This window comes from Erinaceus europaeus, chromosome 13 (assembly GCF_950295315.1).
Source record: "Erinaceus europaeus chromosome 13, mEriEur2.1, whole genome shotgun sequence".
Lineage (NCBI taxonomy): Eukaryota > Metazoa > Chordata > Mammalia > Eulipotyphla > Erinaceidae > Erinaceus > Erinaceus europaeus.
Window position 1 is genome coordinate 41,031,160 of NC_080174.1, and position 18,623 is coordinate 41,049,782.

At 41.4% G+C, this 18,623-nt stretch overlaps 1 protein-coding gene across 2 annotated transcripts; it reads left to right on the forward strand.

Moving 5' to 3' along the window:
- Nucleotides 1-3,276: 3,276 nt before the first annotated feature.
- Nucleotides 3,277-17,369, forward strand: PDIK1L (PDLIM1 interacting kinase 1 like). 2 transcript variants are annotated; one of them, XM_060205582.1, is made up of 4 exons: nt 3,352-3,398; nt 3,952-4,088; nt 6,884-7,185; nt 14,219-17,369. In XM_060205582.1, exons 3-4 carry the CDS (start codon nt 6,901-6,903, stop codon nt 14,957-14,959), a joined length of 1,026 nt encoding a protein of 341 aa, XP_060061565.1. In that variant the 5' UTR covers nt 3,352-3,398; nt 3,952-4,088; nt 6,884-6,900; the 3' UTR covers nt 14,960-17,369. The 2 variants fall into 2 exon arrangements, with proteins under 2 accessions (XP_007522624.1, XP_060061565.1); XM_007522562.3 differs by lacking the exon at nt 3,952-4,088 and having other exon boundaries at nt 3,277-3,398.
- The last annotated feature ends 1,254 nt before the right edge of the window (nt 17,370-18,623 follow it).

The window sequence follows — 18,623 nt, forward strand, 5'->3', positions numbered from 1 at the left end:
GGACAACTGCAGCACTGCTTCACCACTCACAAAGCTTTCCTCCTGCAGATGGGGACCTGGGGCTCAAACCCAGGCACTTGTGCATTCTAAATGTGTGCTCAACCAGGTGTACCACCACTTGGCGCCTATTTGTGTATTTCTTCAAGTCTGGTTGCCACTCTCTACCCTACCTGACTTTCAAGTTCTATTGTCCATTATGTCACTATCCTCCCAGACAATATTTCTAGCTGCTTCCATGTTAGTTATCAGCTCAAGCAAAAATTACTAAAGTCCTGGGCTCCTAGGAACATACCTAAAATAGACATCCTAGCTTCTTTTTCTCATTGGCTCTATTCATACTCTTTGGTTCAGGTTCATTAAATGTTTTGTCCTGATTTACATGTTACTACCTTCAGCCACCAAGTTACAGAAACTACTACAATCCCATCCTAACCTCCCTGGACAGATGAGCTCGCCAACATGTCCCAGAACCTCTCCTCTCCAGAACCCTCTCCAATTGTGGAAAGATAGACAGGCTGGGGGTATAGACTGACCTGCCAACATCCATGCCCAGCAGAGAAGGAATTACAGAGGCCAGAACACTGTCCTTCTGCATCTCAAAAATAATTCTGGTGTATACTCTCAGAGGGGAGAAATGTTAGGGGAAGATGACCAGAGGGCTCTTAACCCCACCAGGACCTGGAACATTTGTCTGGAGAACACCTGAGGAAGTCAGGTGCTGTTTCTTATCTAAGAAGGAAGAGGGAAAATGACAGACATCCAGAAGTTGTAATAGGTGTAGACTCAGAAAGGAAGTGAAGGCAGGACAGTAGAATTATATATATATATATAGTCAATGCCATATCTGTGACCTTGGGATATCTATGGAGGAATAGGGGTGTCGGTTTATTAAGAGGGGGATGGGAACACAAGATTTTGGTAGTAAGAGTGGTGTGGAATTACAGCACTTATAAATCTTATAAATCACTAATAAAATTAACCTTCTACATATATTTTATATCTGTATAATACTCCACCATATATATATATATATATATATTACATATACATCCCATATTCCGTTTTTAATTTTATTACAGAAATACTGTAAGTGCCAGTGAGATAGCTCACCTGGTAGTGTGCCTGCCTTGCCACCTGCACAGCCCAAGTTGAAACCTCCAGCATACCACATGGGGAGCACTACAGCACTGGGAGAAGTGCTAGGATGTCTCTCCCTCTCTGTCTCCCTCTATGTGAAAAAGTGGGTCCAGAGCACTGATTACCTAGCAAGCTTGAAACCAGGGCAACAACAAAGAACAAACCATAATAGTCATATGCATACAACTTTTTTTACTTTTTGCCAGTTCATCATCAGGATTCCTAGACATTTAAGATTCAACCTAGGAATTGTGGGTGTAAGAAAATATTTGTATGTCCTTTAACGATGCTACATGTTGCTAAATTTCCTTGATACGTTATGTTATTTTGCTTTCCCAACAACAATGTATGAGAATGCTATCCTCAGGTGTATTTTGATAGTGTTAGATTGAGGAAACTCCAGAAGTAAGTCACTAAGGTTCTACCCCCAGGAATTCAATCTACACCCATGACAAGCATATAGGCAAACCCATAATAGCATAATTACTACAGCGGGAACACCTTTATCCTGAAGCTAAAGGAAGTTTATTTTTTAGAGCCCCTCACTTACAGGGACTCCTATCTAAGGTCCCAGCAATGTATTCCCAGTGTCATTTTGGAATATTTTTCCTATAGAGGATAAGGACACCCCAAATTAAAGTTTCAGGCTCCACAAGACGTTAAGTCCACAGACTTTACAGTTCGTCTACCTTTTGAGAGGGAGGGTGGATTTCAAGTTTCAGTTCCGCTGCCAGCCTTGAGAGGTTGCTAGAATATTTCATGATTTAGTGGCTGAGAAAAGACTGCTCCGAACAAAAGATACCCCTCCTCTGACTGTGATCATTTATTTATACACAGACACTAGCTGTCTGCATATTCCCCCTCTACTTGTAAGAGCAGAAACAAAGCTTTGACTGGCATCAGTGAACTTCTAAAGACAGAAATCTGAACACATTAGAAAGCAAGGTTTCCTTCTCTTACTATTGGGGGTGGGAAGGAGACGAGGGGGTTGGGATACAAAGTCCCTAAAACAGCTATCTTTAGGTCTCACTGGTTTAAAAAAAGGATCAGCCAAAAGCACCTGCTGTTCAGGGTGGGGGTGTGGGTTTATTAAGATTTAGCGAAGTAATTTATGTAAGCCCTAAGCCGGTCCTACACTCTTACATGCAGGTCCACAAACGGACATCAACTACAATGGACAATGCTGGTCCCTGCGGGCAATACTAGAGATTGTCCGGTTAGCGCGCCGTCTGCGGTGCTGGGAGGAAAAGTCATCCGCTTCTCGAAAAACAGGTGCAGAAGAAATTGGTGAAGAAAGGATGAGCATTTCTGACGATGCTTACGAAGTGTAACAGCGAGGGATCGCTTGTGCGGTGCCTGCGGGATCTGGCAGATGGCCCTGGAGCGAAGCCACGCGCCCGCTGGACGGGGCGAGCAGGGGGCCGGCAGCCGGGTGTGAGCGCCGCTGCTCTTCCTGCCCGCGCGGGGCCGGGCGGCCGCGGCCCGGGAACAATGAGGCCCCGGCTTCTTTAAGGGAGATACCACCGCGCCGGCGGGGCAGGGGAAGGCGTCCTCCCAGAGGAGCCCACCCAGCCGCTCGCGGCCGCCGCCTCGGCGACTGCACCGCGGGCTCAGTGACTGACACAAAGTGCAGCCTCTCCGGCCAGACGGACGCCAGGTGCCTGGGCCCCCGCCCCGCGGAGCAGCTCCGCGGCCCCCAGGCCCGCGCCCGGGAAGATGCACCAGGCGTTCCACCCAGTGACCTCCGCACACCTGCCCGCAGAGCGGTAGGTCCCGGGGAGCCGGGAGAGAGCCGAGGGAGGCCACGCCGGGCGCGCGCGCCTCCAGGATCCGACCTGCCGCCAGACTATCGCCGGCGTCGCCGACCGTGCGCGCCCGCCGCGACTGGACGGCCGCGAGCCTCACGAGTGGAGGGGCCTCCCGGACCCGCGGCCTGGCCACCCCTGCGGGGAGGGGCGCGGGTGGTGCGTTCCCGAGCGCGCACACCTTCAGCGATTCCGGGATCCTGAAAGGCACCCGACAGGAGGCGGCCGGCGCAGCGCCGGGCACGCGCCCAATCAGGAAGGCGCCAGGCGTCCCGGCTCGCGCTACGGCAAGCCGGAGGGGGGCGGGCCCGCGAGGCGTAAGGGGGTGTGTCTGCGCGCACCACGGGGGCGCGCGCCGGCCTCTGACTGGAGGCCGCTGCAGTGGAGGCGCGAGCTGCCCGATAATGGCGGCCTGCAGAGCCAGTGAGAGGGAGAAGTGGCGGCGGCTACCCTGAGGTAAATCTGGCCCTTCGGCCTGGCAGGCGGCCCCTGCTGCAGAGGCGAGCGCCCTGCGTGCGCCAGTCTCCCCGGGAGGCCTGTCATAGACCTGTCAGCGGAGTCATCCCCGGAAGGCCCCGCGCTCCCGGGCCTCTGGCCACTAGCGCCAGCCGCGGCCTCCTCTGTTGCCAGGGGCTTCCACGCCAGGCTCCGGGGCTCAGCCCACAGCCCGCAGGAGGTGGGGCAGCTGCAGCACCGGCTCCTCTGGATGGAGGACCTCAGTGGGATCCCCTCGGGGTTTCATCTTGCCCCGGCTGAGGAGGGAGGGTCTGATCCTTGGCCAATGAGCGGGGTCCTGAGTCCGGCAACTCCTGCCCCGCTGGCCCTTCCTGCTCACCTCAGGTGTGAGGCCTGCCGGCCGGCGCGCTCCACATCGGTCCGCACGGCGGTCGCGAGGGCCCGAGGCTCGCCGGCCTGAGCCCCTCAGGATCCTGCAGGATGCATCACCGTGCTGTGTTTGAACCCGAGACCTTGGGGATTTCATAAACACCCTGTCCCACCTCTCATTCAGGACGGTGCCCTCACGGGGAGATGCAAGGCTGCTGCAAAGAAACGAGTCACTTTGAGATGGATAGTAATTGGGGTTCCACGGAGAGCAGAACATGCCTACTTAGAAGCTGGAGCAAAAACACAGGAGGGATTTGGAAGGTGGCTGTCCAGTTGGAGGAAGTGGGGCTCAAAAGCAATCTCGGAAGCTTTCATTTTCTTTATCAACTATTCTATAGATTTAAACTAACTTCCCAATTTGTCAGGCGTTCGGGACTTTTTCTACCTTCAGACTACACTACAAAGGTTGTATCTCTGGCTACTTTTGTTGCCAGTGGTGACAATCTGAAAATGAGAGTTTGTTCCTGAAGCTTGTTAGAATCTGGACATTCTTTAGACACCGTGGAAACACTAGATTTCCTCCACTTAACACATGAGCATTTCTGTGTAGGGTCTTTGCTCCTGCCTTTAAATGATTTATTAAGTTGCATTCCAAAAATCTCTTCATGTACAGGGCAATTTTTGTTGACAAAACTAACCTACCTTTAAGCATATTCTAACTGGCTTTATTTTTAAAGGAGTAGTTGTCCCTCCTAAACCTTATCGTCAATGATTTTTTTAAAGATATATAAAAGTAGCATAAACAATTATAATAGGAACACATACAGTTTGGCGATCTGTTTTTTTTTTTTTAACCATTTTAGATAGAGACAGAAATTGCGAGGGAAGGGGGAGAGAGACACCTGCAGCACTGCTTTACTGCTCGTACAGAGTCTCCACTGCGGGTGGTGGGCCAGGGCCTTAAGCGTGGGTCCTTGCACATTGTAACATGTCTACCAAGTGTGCCACTACCTGGCCTCACCATTTATTTTTATGTAACTGTTTTTAAAATATTTATTCCCTTTTGTTGCCCTTGTTTTATTGTTGTTTTATTGTTGTTATTGATGTCGTTGTTGTTGGATAGGACAGAGAGAAATGGAGAGGGAAGGGGAAGACAGAGGGGGAGAGAGATACCTGAGACCTGCTTCACCGCCTGTGAAGCGACTCCCGTGCAGGTGGGGAGCCGGGGGCTCAAACCAGGATCCTTTTGTCGGTCCTTGCGCTTTGTGCTACCGCCCAACTCCCTTTATTTAACTTTTTTTTCCCCCTTTTGTTGCCCTTGTTGTTTTTTTATTATTTGTTGTAATTGATGTCGTCATTGTTGGATAGGACAGACAGAAATGGAGAGAGGAGGGGAAGACAGAGGGGGGAGAGAAAGATAAACACCTGAAGACCTGTTTCACCGCCTGTGAAGGGACTCCCCTGCAGGTGGGGAGCCGGGGGCTCGAACCGGTATTCTTAGTCGGTCCTTGTACTTAGCGCCACCTGCGCTTAACCAGCTGCGCTACCGCCGGACTCCCTGTTAACTTTTTATCAGAGCACTGTTCAGCTCTGGCTTATGGTGTGAGGGATTGAACCTGTGACCTCAAAGCTTTAGGCATTAGTCTGTTTGTGTAACCATGCTATCTCCCCCAAACCCGAACATTTACTTTTTTATTATTATTGTTATTTTATTTTGCTTCCAGGGTTATCACTGGGGCTTGGTGCCTGCACTACGAATCCACTGCTTCTAGAGGCTATTTTTTCGCCTTTTTGTTGCCCTGGTTATTATTTTTATTGATGTTGTTCGTTGTTGGATAACACAGAGAGAATTCGAGAGAGGAGAGACGGGGAGAGAAACATAGATACCTGCAGACCTGCTTCACCACTTGTGAAGTGACCCCCTGCAGGTGGGGAGTCCTTGCTAGCTTAGTGCCATGTGCGCTTAATCTGCTGCACCACCACCCTGCGCCCCTGAACATTTACTTTTAAATAATAAAAACAACTGATCGTTTTCAGTTCTCCATGTGATCTACTCCATTCTCAGGCCCTGTGCGTAATAAACCAGGTGCTTGTATTTCTAAGGTGTTTTGGCTTTTGTCGTTTCTATGACCCTTTATATGTGTCAGTTTTTAAGGAGAAAATGGTATATTTTTAAAGATTTATTTTATATATTACATATGAAAGTGGCTTTCACATGAGACAGAAAGAAAAAGACAAACCAGAGCAACATTCTACTATGTGGCCTACCAGGAATTGAACTGGAAACCTTAGACATAAAAGTCTAATTTTTTAACAGTTATTTTCCTTTTTTTTTTTTTTTAAAAAGTATTATTTTTAGTATCTTTATTTATTAGGTAGAGACAGCCAGAAATTGAGAGGGAAGGGGGTAATAGAGAGGGAGAGAGACAGCAGCCCTGTTTCACCGCTTGTGAAGCTTTCCCCCTGCAGGTGGGGACCAGTGGCTTGAACCTGGGTCCTTGCGTGGGCACTGGGGTGTGAGCGCTTAACCAGGTGCGCCACCACCTGACCCCCAGTTGAGCTATTTTCCCAGCCATGAAACTGAAATTTTGTTTTTCATGATGAGTAAAACAAAAATGATGATTTTTTTTCTCTTTTAGTTTGTATTAGCAATAATATTTTGAAGTAGTTTGTTTAAGAGGCATTATAGAAGAGTGGTTAAAATTATGATGTCAGAGCCAGATAGCCTAATTTCAAATCTCAGGCCCATCAGTTACTTGGCATATTTCTTGACTTCTCTATGCTTTAGTTTCTTCATTTATATAATGATCTTAAATTGTTACTGTATTTAATAATAATGAATTATTAAAAATTAATTTAATCCTCATAACATTGTTGTGAGGATTAAACAAATTTAATATTGTAAAGTACCTGGAACACCATTAATACATGGATGGTAAGTACTACAAAAGTTTGCCTGCTTCCATGATTATTAAAATATGTGAATTTACCCTGGTATAGCTAATATCTTTCAGTCACTGTAGATAGTCATACAGAAGATGACTAAAACATACATAAGAAATACAAACCAGTAGATATACTTAAATTTCAACAGAGCACTTTGTTGATTTTTCCAGAAACCTTGACCTTGAAGATGGTGAGTAGCCAGCCAAAGTACGATCTAATACGGGAGGTAGGCCGAGGTAGTTATGGTGTTGTATATGAAGCAGTCATCAGAAAGACCTCTGCACGGGTGGCAGTGAAGAAAATTCGATGTCATGCACCTGAAAATGTTGAACTAGCCCTGCGTGAGTTCTGGGCACTAAGCAGTATCAAGAGCCAACATCCAAATGTGATTCACTTGGAAGAATGCATCCTACAAAAAGATGGGATGGTGCAAAAGATGTCCCACGGCTCTAATTCTTCCCTTTATTTACAGGTATGTGTGGGTGACTGGAAAATATAAATAATTTTAACATAGCATTGGTCAGCAATAAGAAGATTGAAATAGTCAGATTAGCTCCTACCTTTGAAGACAGGTATTACGTAGTTAGAAACTTGTATAACTAGAGGTCTGCCAAGAACTTAGTAGATGTTTGCTTTAAAATAAGGTCTTACTTAAACCTGTGATGCAAATACCTAAAAATAACAAGTCACCTGTCCTGACATAACTCTTGCTTGTTTGCTTGTCTGTGTAGGAATGAAGCAACATAGGTGCTAGAGAAGTGATCAAAAGTAGTTGAGTTGTGTTTTTTTTTTTTAATTGAAGACAAGAGAAAAGTAAAAGTAAAAAATGTTACAACCAGTAGCAGCACTTAAAAGTAAATGGGCATTTCTCTCTCTCTCTTTGTTTGGACATTTATTTATAAGTCCTTGGTCAAACATAAACCTCTGTTGTTTTAAAGGACATACATGGTTCCTTTCAAGATTTATTTGTTAATAGGCAGGCTGGGGTAGAAAGAACCAGAGCATTACTGTAGCACATGGAATGCCAGAGCTTGAACTCGGACCTCATGTTTGAGATTCCAAGGCTTTATCCACTGTGCCATGTCCCCAGACTCTGGTTTAAATGGTCTCTTGAACATAGAATTACAGTTTATTTTCATGAAATGTGTGGCTTAATGCTTGGATTTTATTAACAGTGATCCTAGTTAATAATTGGGCTTCTATTCAGGTCCACACTCTGTGCTAAAGTGTTCAGAATAAACCTATGAGGAAAGTACTGTCACTGTCATCACTACAAATAAAGAAACTTAGGCTTAGAATAGATAAGAAAAGTGTCCAGTGTCATAGAGTTAACAAGTCAGGCAACTGGGAATTTAATCGAGGACTATCTGGCAGTTAAAACCTGTGTTCTTTTAACCTCCTTGTAGACCAGCATTAGCATAAGCAAACAAAATTTTTTTCTGCCATAGGTCAAAACCTCTAGTAGCCCAAAACTCAAAAAAGAAATGATATTTATGAAATAGTTGAAAGTCATAGCAAAAGTTCTTAAGTCTTATTATTCTTGGAAACACCTTCAGTGAGTGTATCTAGATTCAGAATTTATCATAGTAGTGCAAAAGTCTGTTTTTTAAAACAAATGTCTTTGAACTAGAAACAACAAAGAACTCAGTTTACTGTTAATTAGAAACGTCCACATTTCATTATATGAAGACAATTCTGATCTTGAGTACTTGCAGTTTAACATGCTATATAGTCTGATGCTTTCTCTTTTAAGATGGTAAATATGAATATAAAGCACATGTACTTAACCTCTGGTCATTTTATTGATTCTTTCTTTCTTTCTTTCTTTCTTTCTTTCTTTCTTTCTTTCTTTTACTTTGGATAGAGACAGAGAAATTAAAGCGGGAAGGAGGTTAGTGAGAGTGAGACACAGACAACTGCAGCACTGCTTTACCACTTGTGAAACTTCCTCCCTACAGTAGGGGGCCAGGGGCTTGAATCTGAGTCCTTGTGCACTATAAAGTTTGTGCTCTACCAGATGTACCACTGCCAAGCTGCTGCTGCTGCTGCTACTGCTGCTTTCTTCTTCCTTCTCTTTCTGCCTTTTGAGTTATCAACAGATCTCGGTGCCTGCACTACAAATCCACTGCTACTGGAGGTCTTTTTTTTTTTTTTTTTCCCATTTTTCTGCACTTGTTGTTGTTATTGCCGGATAGGACAGAAAGAAATCGAGAGAGGAGGGGAAGATTAGAAGGGGGAGAGAAAGACACCTGCAGACCTGCTTCACCACTTATAAAGTAGTCCTCCCTGCAGTTGGGGAGTCAGGGACTCCAACTGAGATCCTTGCACTTTGCACCATGTGCACTTAACCTACTGCGCTACCATCCAGCCCCCCTCTTCTTTTTAATGTGGTATCCTGGGAATAAATCAGAGCCTTTTGTATATGCATTACCGTGGAGATTCCTACTTGGCCCATTTCTATTTTATATTTTTCAAGAAGTGAGGGATGGGAAAGAGAGAAGTATCAGGGCATTACTTTGCTGTCCAGAAGTTCCTTTGGTGCTATTTATCTATGATGCTCCTATGTGGTGCCAGGGATTGAACCCAGAGCTCCATGCATGGTAAGACATGCACTTTACCCACTGAGCCATCTCCCAGCCTCTATTATTTGCTTCTCTAAAATTATGTAGGTTGCTACAGTAAACAATATTGGAACAACAACAACAACAAAAATTATATATTGGAACATTCTTATCACATTCCCTCTTAAAAGTAGATGAAATCTTGTCATGAATGAGAGGTACATAATGGTTTAGGAGCTTATAATAGGGAACCTGACAAAATCCTGGGGTTCAGAAATGAAACTTGCGGGGTAAAAAAGAATTAACCAGGTGATGACGTATTCTAAGAATTGAGAGGAAAATAATAAGAGTATCATGTACAGGGAGAATTGTTCTGGTTAAGATTAGAAGAGATCATCAGGGGTCAGAGCACACAGGATCCCTCATCTTGTGTAAGAGTACTTAGACTATACTGAGAGGACTTTAGACAAAAAGAAAAAAAAAAGCAATGGCTAAGATTCTCTAATTAGTTTCTGTATTTCTATAGCTCTCAATCAAGAGACTCTCAAATTATTACCCTTGATGTGGTTTTGTTTGGCCCAAATGCTAAAATCAATTTTTACACTTTTTAAGAGTTGTTTAAAAGCAACAACAACTAGGGAATCGGGTGGTAGTGCAGCGCGTTAAGCGCAGGTGCCCCAAAGTGCAAGGACCAGCTTAAGGATCCTGGGTCAAGCCCCTGGCTCCCCACCTGCAGGGGAGTCACTTCACAAACAGTGAAGCAGGTCTGCAAGTGTCTATCTTTCTCTCCCCCTCTGTCTTCCTCTCCTCTCCCCATTTCTCTCTGTCCTATCCAACAACTACCGACATCAATAACAACAACAATAATAACTACAACAATGAAACAACAGCAACAAAAGGGAATAAATATTTTTTTTAAGAACAGAAACAACGGAGTCCGGCGGTAGCGCAGCGGTTAACTGCACGTGACGCAAAGAGCAAGGACCAGCGTAAGGATCCCAGTTGGAGCACCGGGCTCCCCACCTGCGGGGCAGTCACTTCACAAGTGGTGAAGCAGGTCTACAGGTGTCTATATTTCTCTCCCCTTCTCTGTCTTCCCCTCCTCTCTCCATTTCTCTCTGTCCTATCTAACAATGACGACATCAACAACGATAGTAACTATAACAACAATAAAAAACAAGGCAACAAAAAGGAAATAAATATTATATAAAAAAAGCAACAACAACTAAAGTATAGAGTAGAGGCATCGTATGGCTCGTCAAACCTGAAATATTTACTATCCGGCCTTACTCTAAACCAATCTTTGAATGCTAGGACTAGGGCTCAAAGTTAGTAAGTTTGCAGAGAGTAAATATGGAAGAGAAGAAATGAAGTAGTGCTGATTTTATTTTTTTATATTTATTTTCCTTTTTGTTGCCCTTTTTTTATTATTATTGCAGTTGTTGCTGCTGTTATTGTTGGATAGGACAGAGAGAAATGGAGAGAGGAAGGGAAGAGGGGGGGGAGAGAAAGATAGACACCTGCAGACCTGCTTCACCACTTGTGAAGCGACTCCCCTGCAGTTGGGGAGCTGGGGGCTCGAGCCAGGATCCTTAGGCCAGTACTTGCACTTGGCGCCACATGCGCTTAACCCACGGCACTACCACCTGACTCCCACAGTGCTGATTTTAATCTCGGCATATTTAAGTAACTGTGTGCCTGGCAAATAATTGTGTGATCTGTGACTTTCTATTCTTTCACTGTCTCTGTCTCACTGGCAAATATATGAGGAGGAAAACATGCAAAAATACAAATGTAGACCGTTGGATTACTGCTGTTTGTCATGATGGGCGATGGTTTTTCAAGAGGTGTTTTTTGTTTGTTTGTTTTGCTTTTGCCCACCAAATGCCAAAAGGAAATATTAGTGAATATAAATGTGAAATTTGCAGTTCACTCAGTATTCATCAACTATTTGTTTCTCACGTGAATTTCTGTTCAATCTGTGGGTCTGAAAAGGTCACTATACAACAAATGCTTTCAAAGCACTATATCCCTGTATTTTTAGAATGGTAATTTTTGTTCAATGATGTAATTAATATTCTTGAATTATAGATAAGGGTGTAATTGAATAATGATGACAGGGGCCAGGTGGTGGCCCACCTGGTTGAGCGCATATGTTACAGTGTGCAAGGATCCAGGTTTGAGCCCCTGATCCCCACCTGTAGGGGGAAAGCTTCAGGACTGGTGAAGCAGGGCTACAGGTGTTTGTCTCTCTCCCTATTTCCCCCTTCCCTCTTGATTTCTGGCTGTTTCTATCCAATAAATAAATAAAGATAACAAAAAAGATTTCAAAAAACAAAGGGACTGGGTGGTGGCACACCTGGTTGAGCTCACACATTACAATGCTCAAGAACCCGGGTTCAAGCCCCCGGTCCCCACCTGAAAAGGGAAAGCTTCACAAATGGTGAAGCAGTGCTGCAGGTGTCTCTTTGTCTCTCTCCCTATCACCCTATTCCCCCTTGATTTCTGGCTGTCTCTACCCAATAAATAAATAAATATAATTTTTTTTAATGATGACAAATAAAAGTATTTTAGTCTTGTTTTTAGTTTACATCAAATAATATATCAGGCTTGAATTTTCATATGAAAATGCAAATTTGAATTTATTTATTTATTTGTTGTACTGGGTCCTCCTGCATATGTGATTTCATCACTCTCAAAACAAAAAAGTTTTTTTTTCAGAGTTTTTATTTATTTTATTTTTGAGAGAGATGCAGAGAGAGAAACACCAAAGCACTGCACAGCTCTGGCTTACAGTGGTGCAGGGGATTGAACCTGGGACTTTGGAGCCTCAGGCATGAGTCTCTTTGCATAACCATTATGCTATCTATCCCCACCTGCAAAAAAGATTTTTTTTCATTATTTTTATTTTATATAAAGAGAGGCAGAGAGACACACTGCAGCACCAAAGTTTCCCCAGTGCTGTTGCATTCCCATGTGCCATGGCAAGACACATGACCTACTGGATGAATTATCACTTGGTCCCTGAAATTTTATTATTTAAAAAAAATTAAAGAATTATCAACTTATTTATGAGAGAAAGAAGAGGAGAGAACCAGAGTACTACTCTAGCATATGCGATGTGAAGGATCAAACCCGGGACCTCATCCTTGTGGATCTAAATGCTTAATCCACTGTGCCACCTAATAAGTCACCTGAAAAATAATTTCTTTTTTCCTTTAAAGATAAAGACAGAAAGGCAGAGAGAGAAAGAGAGAGGGTGTGTGTGTGTGTGTGTGTGTGTGTGAGAGAGAGAGAGAGAGAGAGAGAGACCATAACACCAAAATTTCCTTCAATTTGATGGGGTTTGTGAAGACTTTTTTCTTTCTTTTTTTTTTAATTTCTTTATTGAGGAATTAATGTTTTACATTCGACAGTAAATACAATAGTTTGTACATAGCATTTCCCAGTTTTCCATATAAGAATACAACCCCCACTAGGTCCTCTGTCATCCTTCTTGGATCTGTATTCTCTCCACCCACTCACCCCAGAGTCTTTTACTTTGGTGCAATACACCAATTCCAGTTCAGGTTCCTTTTTTTTTTTTTTAATTTCTTTATTGGGGAATTAATGTTTTACATTCAACAGTAAATACAATAGTTTGTACATGCATAACACTCCCCAGTTTCCCATATAACAATACAACCCCCACTAGGTCCTCTGTCATCCTTCTTGGACCTGTATTCTCCCCACCCACCCATCCCCACCCCAGAGTCTTTTACTTTGGTGCGATACGCCAATTGCAGTTCAGGTTCTACTTATGTTTTCTTTTCTGATCTTGTTTTTCAACTTCTGCCTGAGAGTGAGATCATCCAATACTCATTCTTCTGTTTCTGACTTATTTCACTTAACATGAATTTTTCAAGGTCCATCCAAGATCGGCTGAAAATGGTGAAGTCACCATTTTTTATAGCTGAGTAGTATTCCATTGGGTATATATATCACAACTTGCTTAGCCACTCATCTGTTGTCGGACACCTGGGTTGCTTCCAGGTTTTGGCTATTACAAATTGTGCTGCCAAGAACACATGTGTGCACAGATCTTTTTGGATGGGTGTGTTGGGTTTCTTAGGATATATCCCCAGGAGAAGAATTGCAGGATCATAGGGTAGGTCCATTTCTAGCCTTGAAGACTTTTTTTCTAGAAATTGATTTTTAGAAGACTCCCAGTACAACCAGAGAGAGTAACTTAGTGGAAGAATACAGGGCTTGCATGTATGAGGTCCCAAGTTCAATCCCCAGTGATACACTGTTTCTCTCATCCATTCTTTCTCTCTTTAATTTATTATTATTATTATTATTATTACAAATAGGAGCCATCCAGTTGTAGTCTATATATTTATAGGAGCTTATGAAGTAATAATGTCTGTTTTTACCAATGACTACAGGAGTACTTTATTTCCTTTATAACTAGTTATTCCATGACCATTTTCCCCCAATTTCATAAATTATGTTGATAGTGTGTATGTAGTGAGTGTGAAGTGTTTTTCAGGCAGTTTTACTGAATTTTCTAATTATTTATATCCCAGCTAGCATTTCAGGTCTAGCTGCTGAAACTTTGGTCTTTTTCTTGAAAATATTAGTAAGGTGGAGAAACTTCAATTTTATTGACACAATTAGAAAATATACAGCCAGTTGGACACTTCCCAAAATACAGCTCTTTAAAAGTAGGTAATCGTTTTTATCTGTTGACTTGGAGATTTGGTGGATTTACTCTAAGCACAGAGTAATAGTTTGAAGTACTGAAATTCAAAATAAAATGTACATATGGAACCACAGACCAAACAAAATATTCTTGTAGCTTCCACGTAAAATTGGAGACTGATTTAACCAGTTATTCTTTTTCTGTGACTGGACTGCATAAACTATGCAGATTATTATAAGCTGCTTTTTTCCTTCTTATAGCTTGTAGAAACTTCATTGAAAGGAGAAATTGCCTTTGATCCCAGAAGCGCCTATTACTTATGGTTTGTGATGGATTTTTGTGACGGAGGAGATATGAATGAGTATCTGTTGTCCAGGAAACCCAATCGTAAAACTAATACCAGCTTCATGCTTCAGCTGAGCAGTGCGCTGGCTTTCTTGCATAAAAACCAGATCATCCACCGAGATCTTAAGCCTGATAACATCCTGATTTCTCAAAGCAGGTTGGATACCAGTGACTTGGAACCCACGCTAAAAGTGGCTGATTTCGGTCTAAGTAAAGTTTGTTCCGCCTCTGGGCAGAACCCAGAAGAACCTGTCAGTGTAAACAAGTGTTTCCTTTCCACAGCTTGTGGAACAGATTTCTACATGGCTCCTGAAGTGTGGGAGGGACATTACACAGCAAAGGCTGACATCTTTGCTCTGGGGATTATCATTTGGGCAATGCTAGAAAGGATCACATTCATAGACACAGAGACAAAGAAGGAACTCTTGGGCAGTTATGTAAAACAAGGAACTGAGATTGTGCCTGTTGGGGAGGCACTTCTAGAAAATCCCAAAATGGAACTTCTCATTCCTGTAAAGAAAAAGTCTATGAATGGGCGAATGAAACAACTGATTAAGGAAATGCTGGCTGCAAACCCTCAGGATCGTCCAGATGCTTTTGAACTAGAACTCCGATTAGTACAAATTGCATTTAAAGATAGCAGCTGGGAAACGTGACACATACTATTTACAAATATCTTGGATGATATGCTGCTTCTGTGTTAACAGTGATGCAACATAATGTGGCTGAAAAAGAATATAAAATGCTAAACTCTACCTTGTAGGGGTTTAGATTTTATTGTGGGGTGTCTTTTTTTCCCCCCTTTTTTTTTTTCTTAAGTCCAAGTTGGCTGTTTTGTTCATATGTTTTAAATGTGTGATACCAATGTGAGTGTACTTTTTCTTAATGATCATTGGTAGACGTTTGGCAGGAAAATTCTCTTAAGAGCCAGGAAGAAAAGATAGTCCAGTTTTCTGGAAATGTGTCTCAAGTATTTTAGACATTCCTTGTCAGTATTAGGAATTTCCATGGAAGAAGAGGTTTGCATGCTGGTAATGCAACCTTTGAAGCTTTGTAAAGGAAACATATATGTATATATTTATGTATATGTAAGTATGTGAGTGTGTGCATTTTGCATTCCATATGAAGAAAAATGCCACACCTATTTAAATTATTTCATGTAGGTTTGGGTTTTTGAGATCTGCTGGTGAAATCAGTGATGAAAAATAAAAGAACCTCCCCTTATCTTTCTACCCTGTCTTTCCCTCTAATGAAATCATACTGTTTTTTATTTTTGTAATATTATATACCTTTTATTCAAGACATCAAATTAGTGGGTCTAAAATTGTCTATTTAAACATAATATTGAATGATCCAAAGCTGCTGAAGTATGTTTGAGTTCTCCAGTGCCCTATAGCTGCAGGAGTTGAATTAGTCATGCAAGTGTGTGGTAACACATTGGCAAGGATATTGGTAGCCTAGCGTTCAATTAACCTGTTTAACTACTGCTTCGCAACTTGTCTGCACTTGAGCATCTGCAGTCTGATAAATTTGAACACGGGATTCATGTTTCTGAAAACTTTATCATATGTGAACTACAGTACTTAGTATATTAATTTCTGATTTCGAGACATTAAGCCTCAGCATAAAGTCAAAGAAACCGAATGAGCTAAACCTTTCCATTGCCTGCTCTGATCTCATTTAGTCATTGGAATTAACTTTCATGTTAGTACTGACGCTATTTTATCTAATTTGACAGTAATGATAGTGATAAAGCTGGCTTTAATAATGTTCATCATCTTTTGCTACAGTTGGTACCTATATAGTTTAGCAAATGGATAAAATGTGGCATCAACTGTATTTTTCAAGTAGAAAAAATTACCATTTTATACAATCACTTGGTATAGTTGGTGTCTAATAAACCATTGTTCTTCCTGAAATCAGTTTAATTTTGATTCTAAGTTGTTGTCTCAAATCTGTTTTCTTATAAATGTAAGTTGTTAATATCTACGGAAAGAAAGTTTACCTAAAACACGACATTAGCCTTTAAGTTTAGATAAACTTTAAGACTATTGTAGCTGGGTTAATCTTTATAAAGTACTAAAGTCTTTAGTCAAATTTAAAATAATAACTTATTAAATAATGGAAATAATTGAAAGTTTACATAGTGTCTCAGCTTTTTAAAAAAATCCACAAGTTTTGGGATATTGCTATCATAAGTTTTTCCTTTTTTGAAATGTGTCCAAGGACTATAGATTTCCTTTTAAGCACAAAAAATTGGACTATGTAGCTATCTAGACTACACATTACTTGGTATGAAAGTTTAAAATTTGGGCTGAAAGGTGTTATTGAAATAAAAATGTCTTTAAAAATATGTATCACTTTCAAGCTAATAAATACCAGGATTCTTTTGGAAATTAGAGGTGGAAATACACTGGTACCTCATGATAATTTAGCCTGTGTATCAACAAATTCATATAACAGATCTGACTAAGGGGAGTTGAATTGTTGAAAGTAAGAAAAAAGATCACTATAATGTCTCATCAATACCTGGCACTCAGCAGAAATTCATGAAGATTCAGGTTATGCTTGTTATTCCATTGTTTCATTTACCATCCAAATACCTATGTGTGTAGATTTCACAAGTATGTAATTTTTGGTCCCATGTATTTTAAAATAGTTAATCATTTCATTTATTCTTAAAAGATTTTTACTTCTGTGGTAGAATTCTTTCATTGGCACTAAGGTGTAAAGTGTTTTGGGACTTCTCTCTGTAACATTCTCAAGTTCTTGTATTTGAAAATAGCCTATTATACCGAGCAAAATGGTAGTAAACTCCTTGTCTTTACATGTTCTTTCAGTCAGAAGGTATTTATTAAGTACCTACCGTGTGTTCAGCACTAAAAGTTAGTTGAAAAATAACATTTAAAAATGGTTTATAGCCACAGGTCTTTTCCAGCCAATAGCATAAAAAGATGACTTGTGACACTTAGACATCCCTTGTTATTTGCCAGATGAAAACTGAAAGCAAGAATTTATGCACAGTGCCTTGCCCATAATAGGTACTCAATAAACAACTATTCCTCATAGAGTCTCTTGCCATGGTTTATAATGTTTTATGAAATTTGTCTTAATTGAAAAAAGACCAAATATTTTAAAATAAGCTTACAGGCAGCTGTGGCCAGTTAAAATATGAGATTGTACAGTTAGTTCCTAGAATGTTATTTTGCACTAGTTGTCACTTAGAAAGATAGGATTCCTCTAGATTTTTGGTGCTAAGGGATACTTTGTCATTATGATGAAGTGTTAAATGTCAGATAAATAGCACACTGAATAGTTTTTTTCTGCTGGTAATTTTTTTGTTTGTTGTTTTTAATTGTAAAATGTTTATCAATCAAACTATTGTAGCAGCTACAAAATAATTCACCAGCATGACAAAATGGTCAAAAATGTCATCAGCACTTCAAAAATGAAAGCAACTTTTAAATTTTTCTTTTAAAATTGTCAAATATATTTTATGAAGAATTTATAAAAGGGGAAATGATTGTAATTTATTGTTCATGACTGTTGTTTTTTGTTTGTTTGTTTTTTAATAAAGTGAGTTTCAACAAAAAAAAATCTGAAAATTCTGTGTTGTTGATTTGGGGACTCCGCATTCTGTAGTACTTTACTTTGTGGCCATCTTTTTCTTCTAGCGTTTGCTCTTCTTCAGTAGCCAGTCAACAGCGTCAGGTTGAGCCTGATGTAAAGTTTCGAGACCTCCTTTGAATCTGGAGAGGTGGCAGTCGTTAAAACAAGGGGCTGAGCAGTGGTGTCTTTGGTCGAGTGCACCTGTTACAATATGCAAGGACCCAGGTTCAAGCTCCCAGTCCCCACCTGCAGGGGGAAAGCTTTGCAAGTGGTGAAGCAGGGCTGCAGGTGTTTCTCTCTCCCCCTTCCTCTCGATGTCTGGCTGTCTATCCAATAAATAGCAATTAAAAATTCTAAAATGAAATAAAACACTACTATGTTCAGCCTTAGCTATTAAGTGAAAGTTTGGGTAACAAGATTGTTGAAGAAAAGATGACTGAGGAGCCAGGAGATAACCCACCTTGTAGATGCAAACTTCCATGAGTGAGGTCACCAGACCCACCACATGGGAGCATTATGCAAAAGGGAACTTTTAGCAGTAGAGCAGTACTGATGTCTCCCTTTTTTCCTCTCTCCCCCTTCCTGTTCCACATCTTCTATCTGGGGAAAAAAAAGAGAGAGAGAGAGAGAGAAAGAAGAAGACATCAAATTAGAATTTAAATTTTAGGAATTTTATTTCAAATTATCTCAAATTTTAATTCTGTCCTGCTG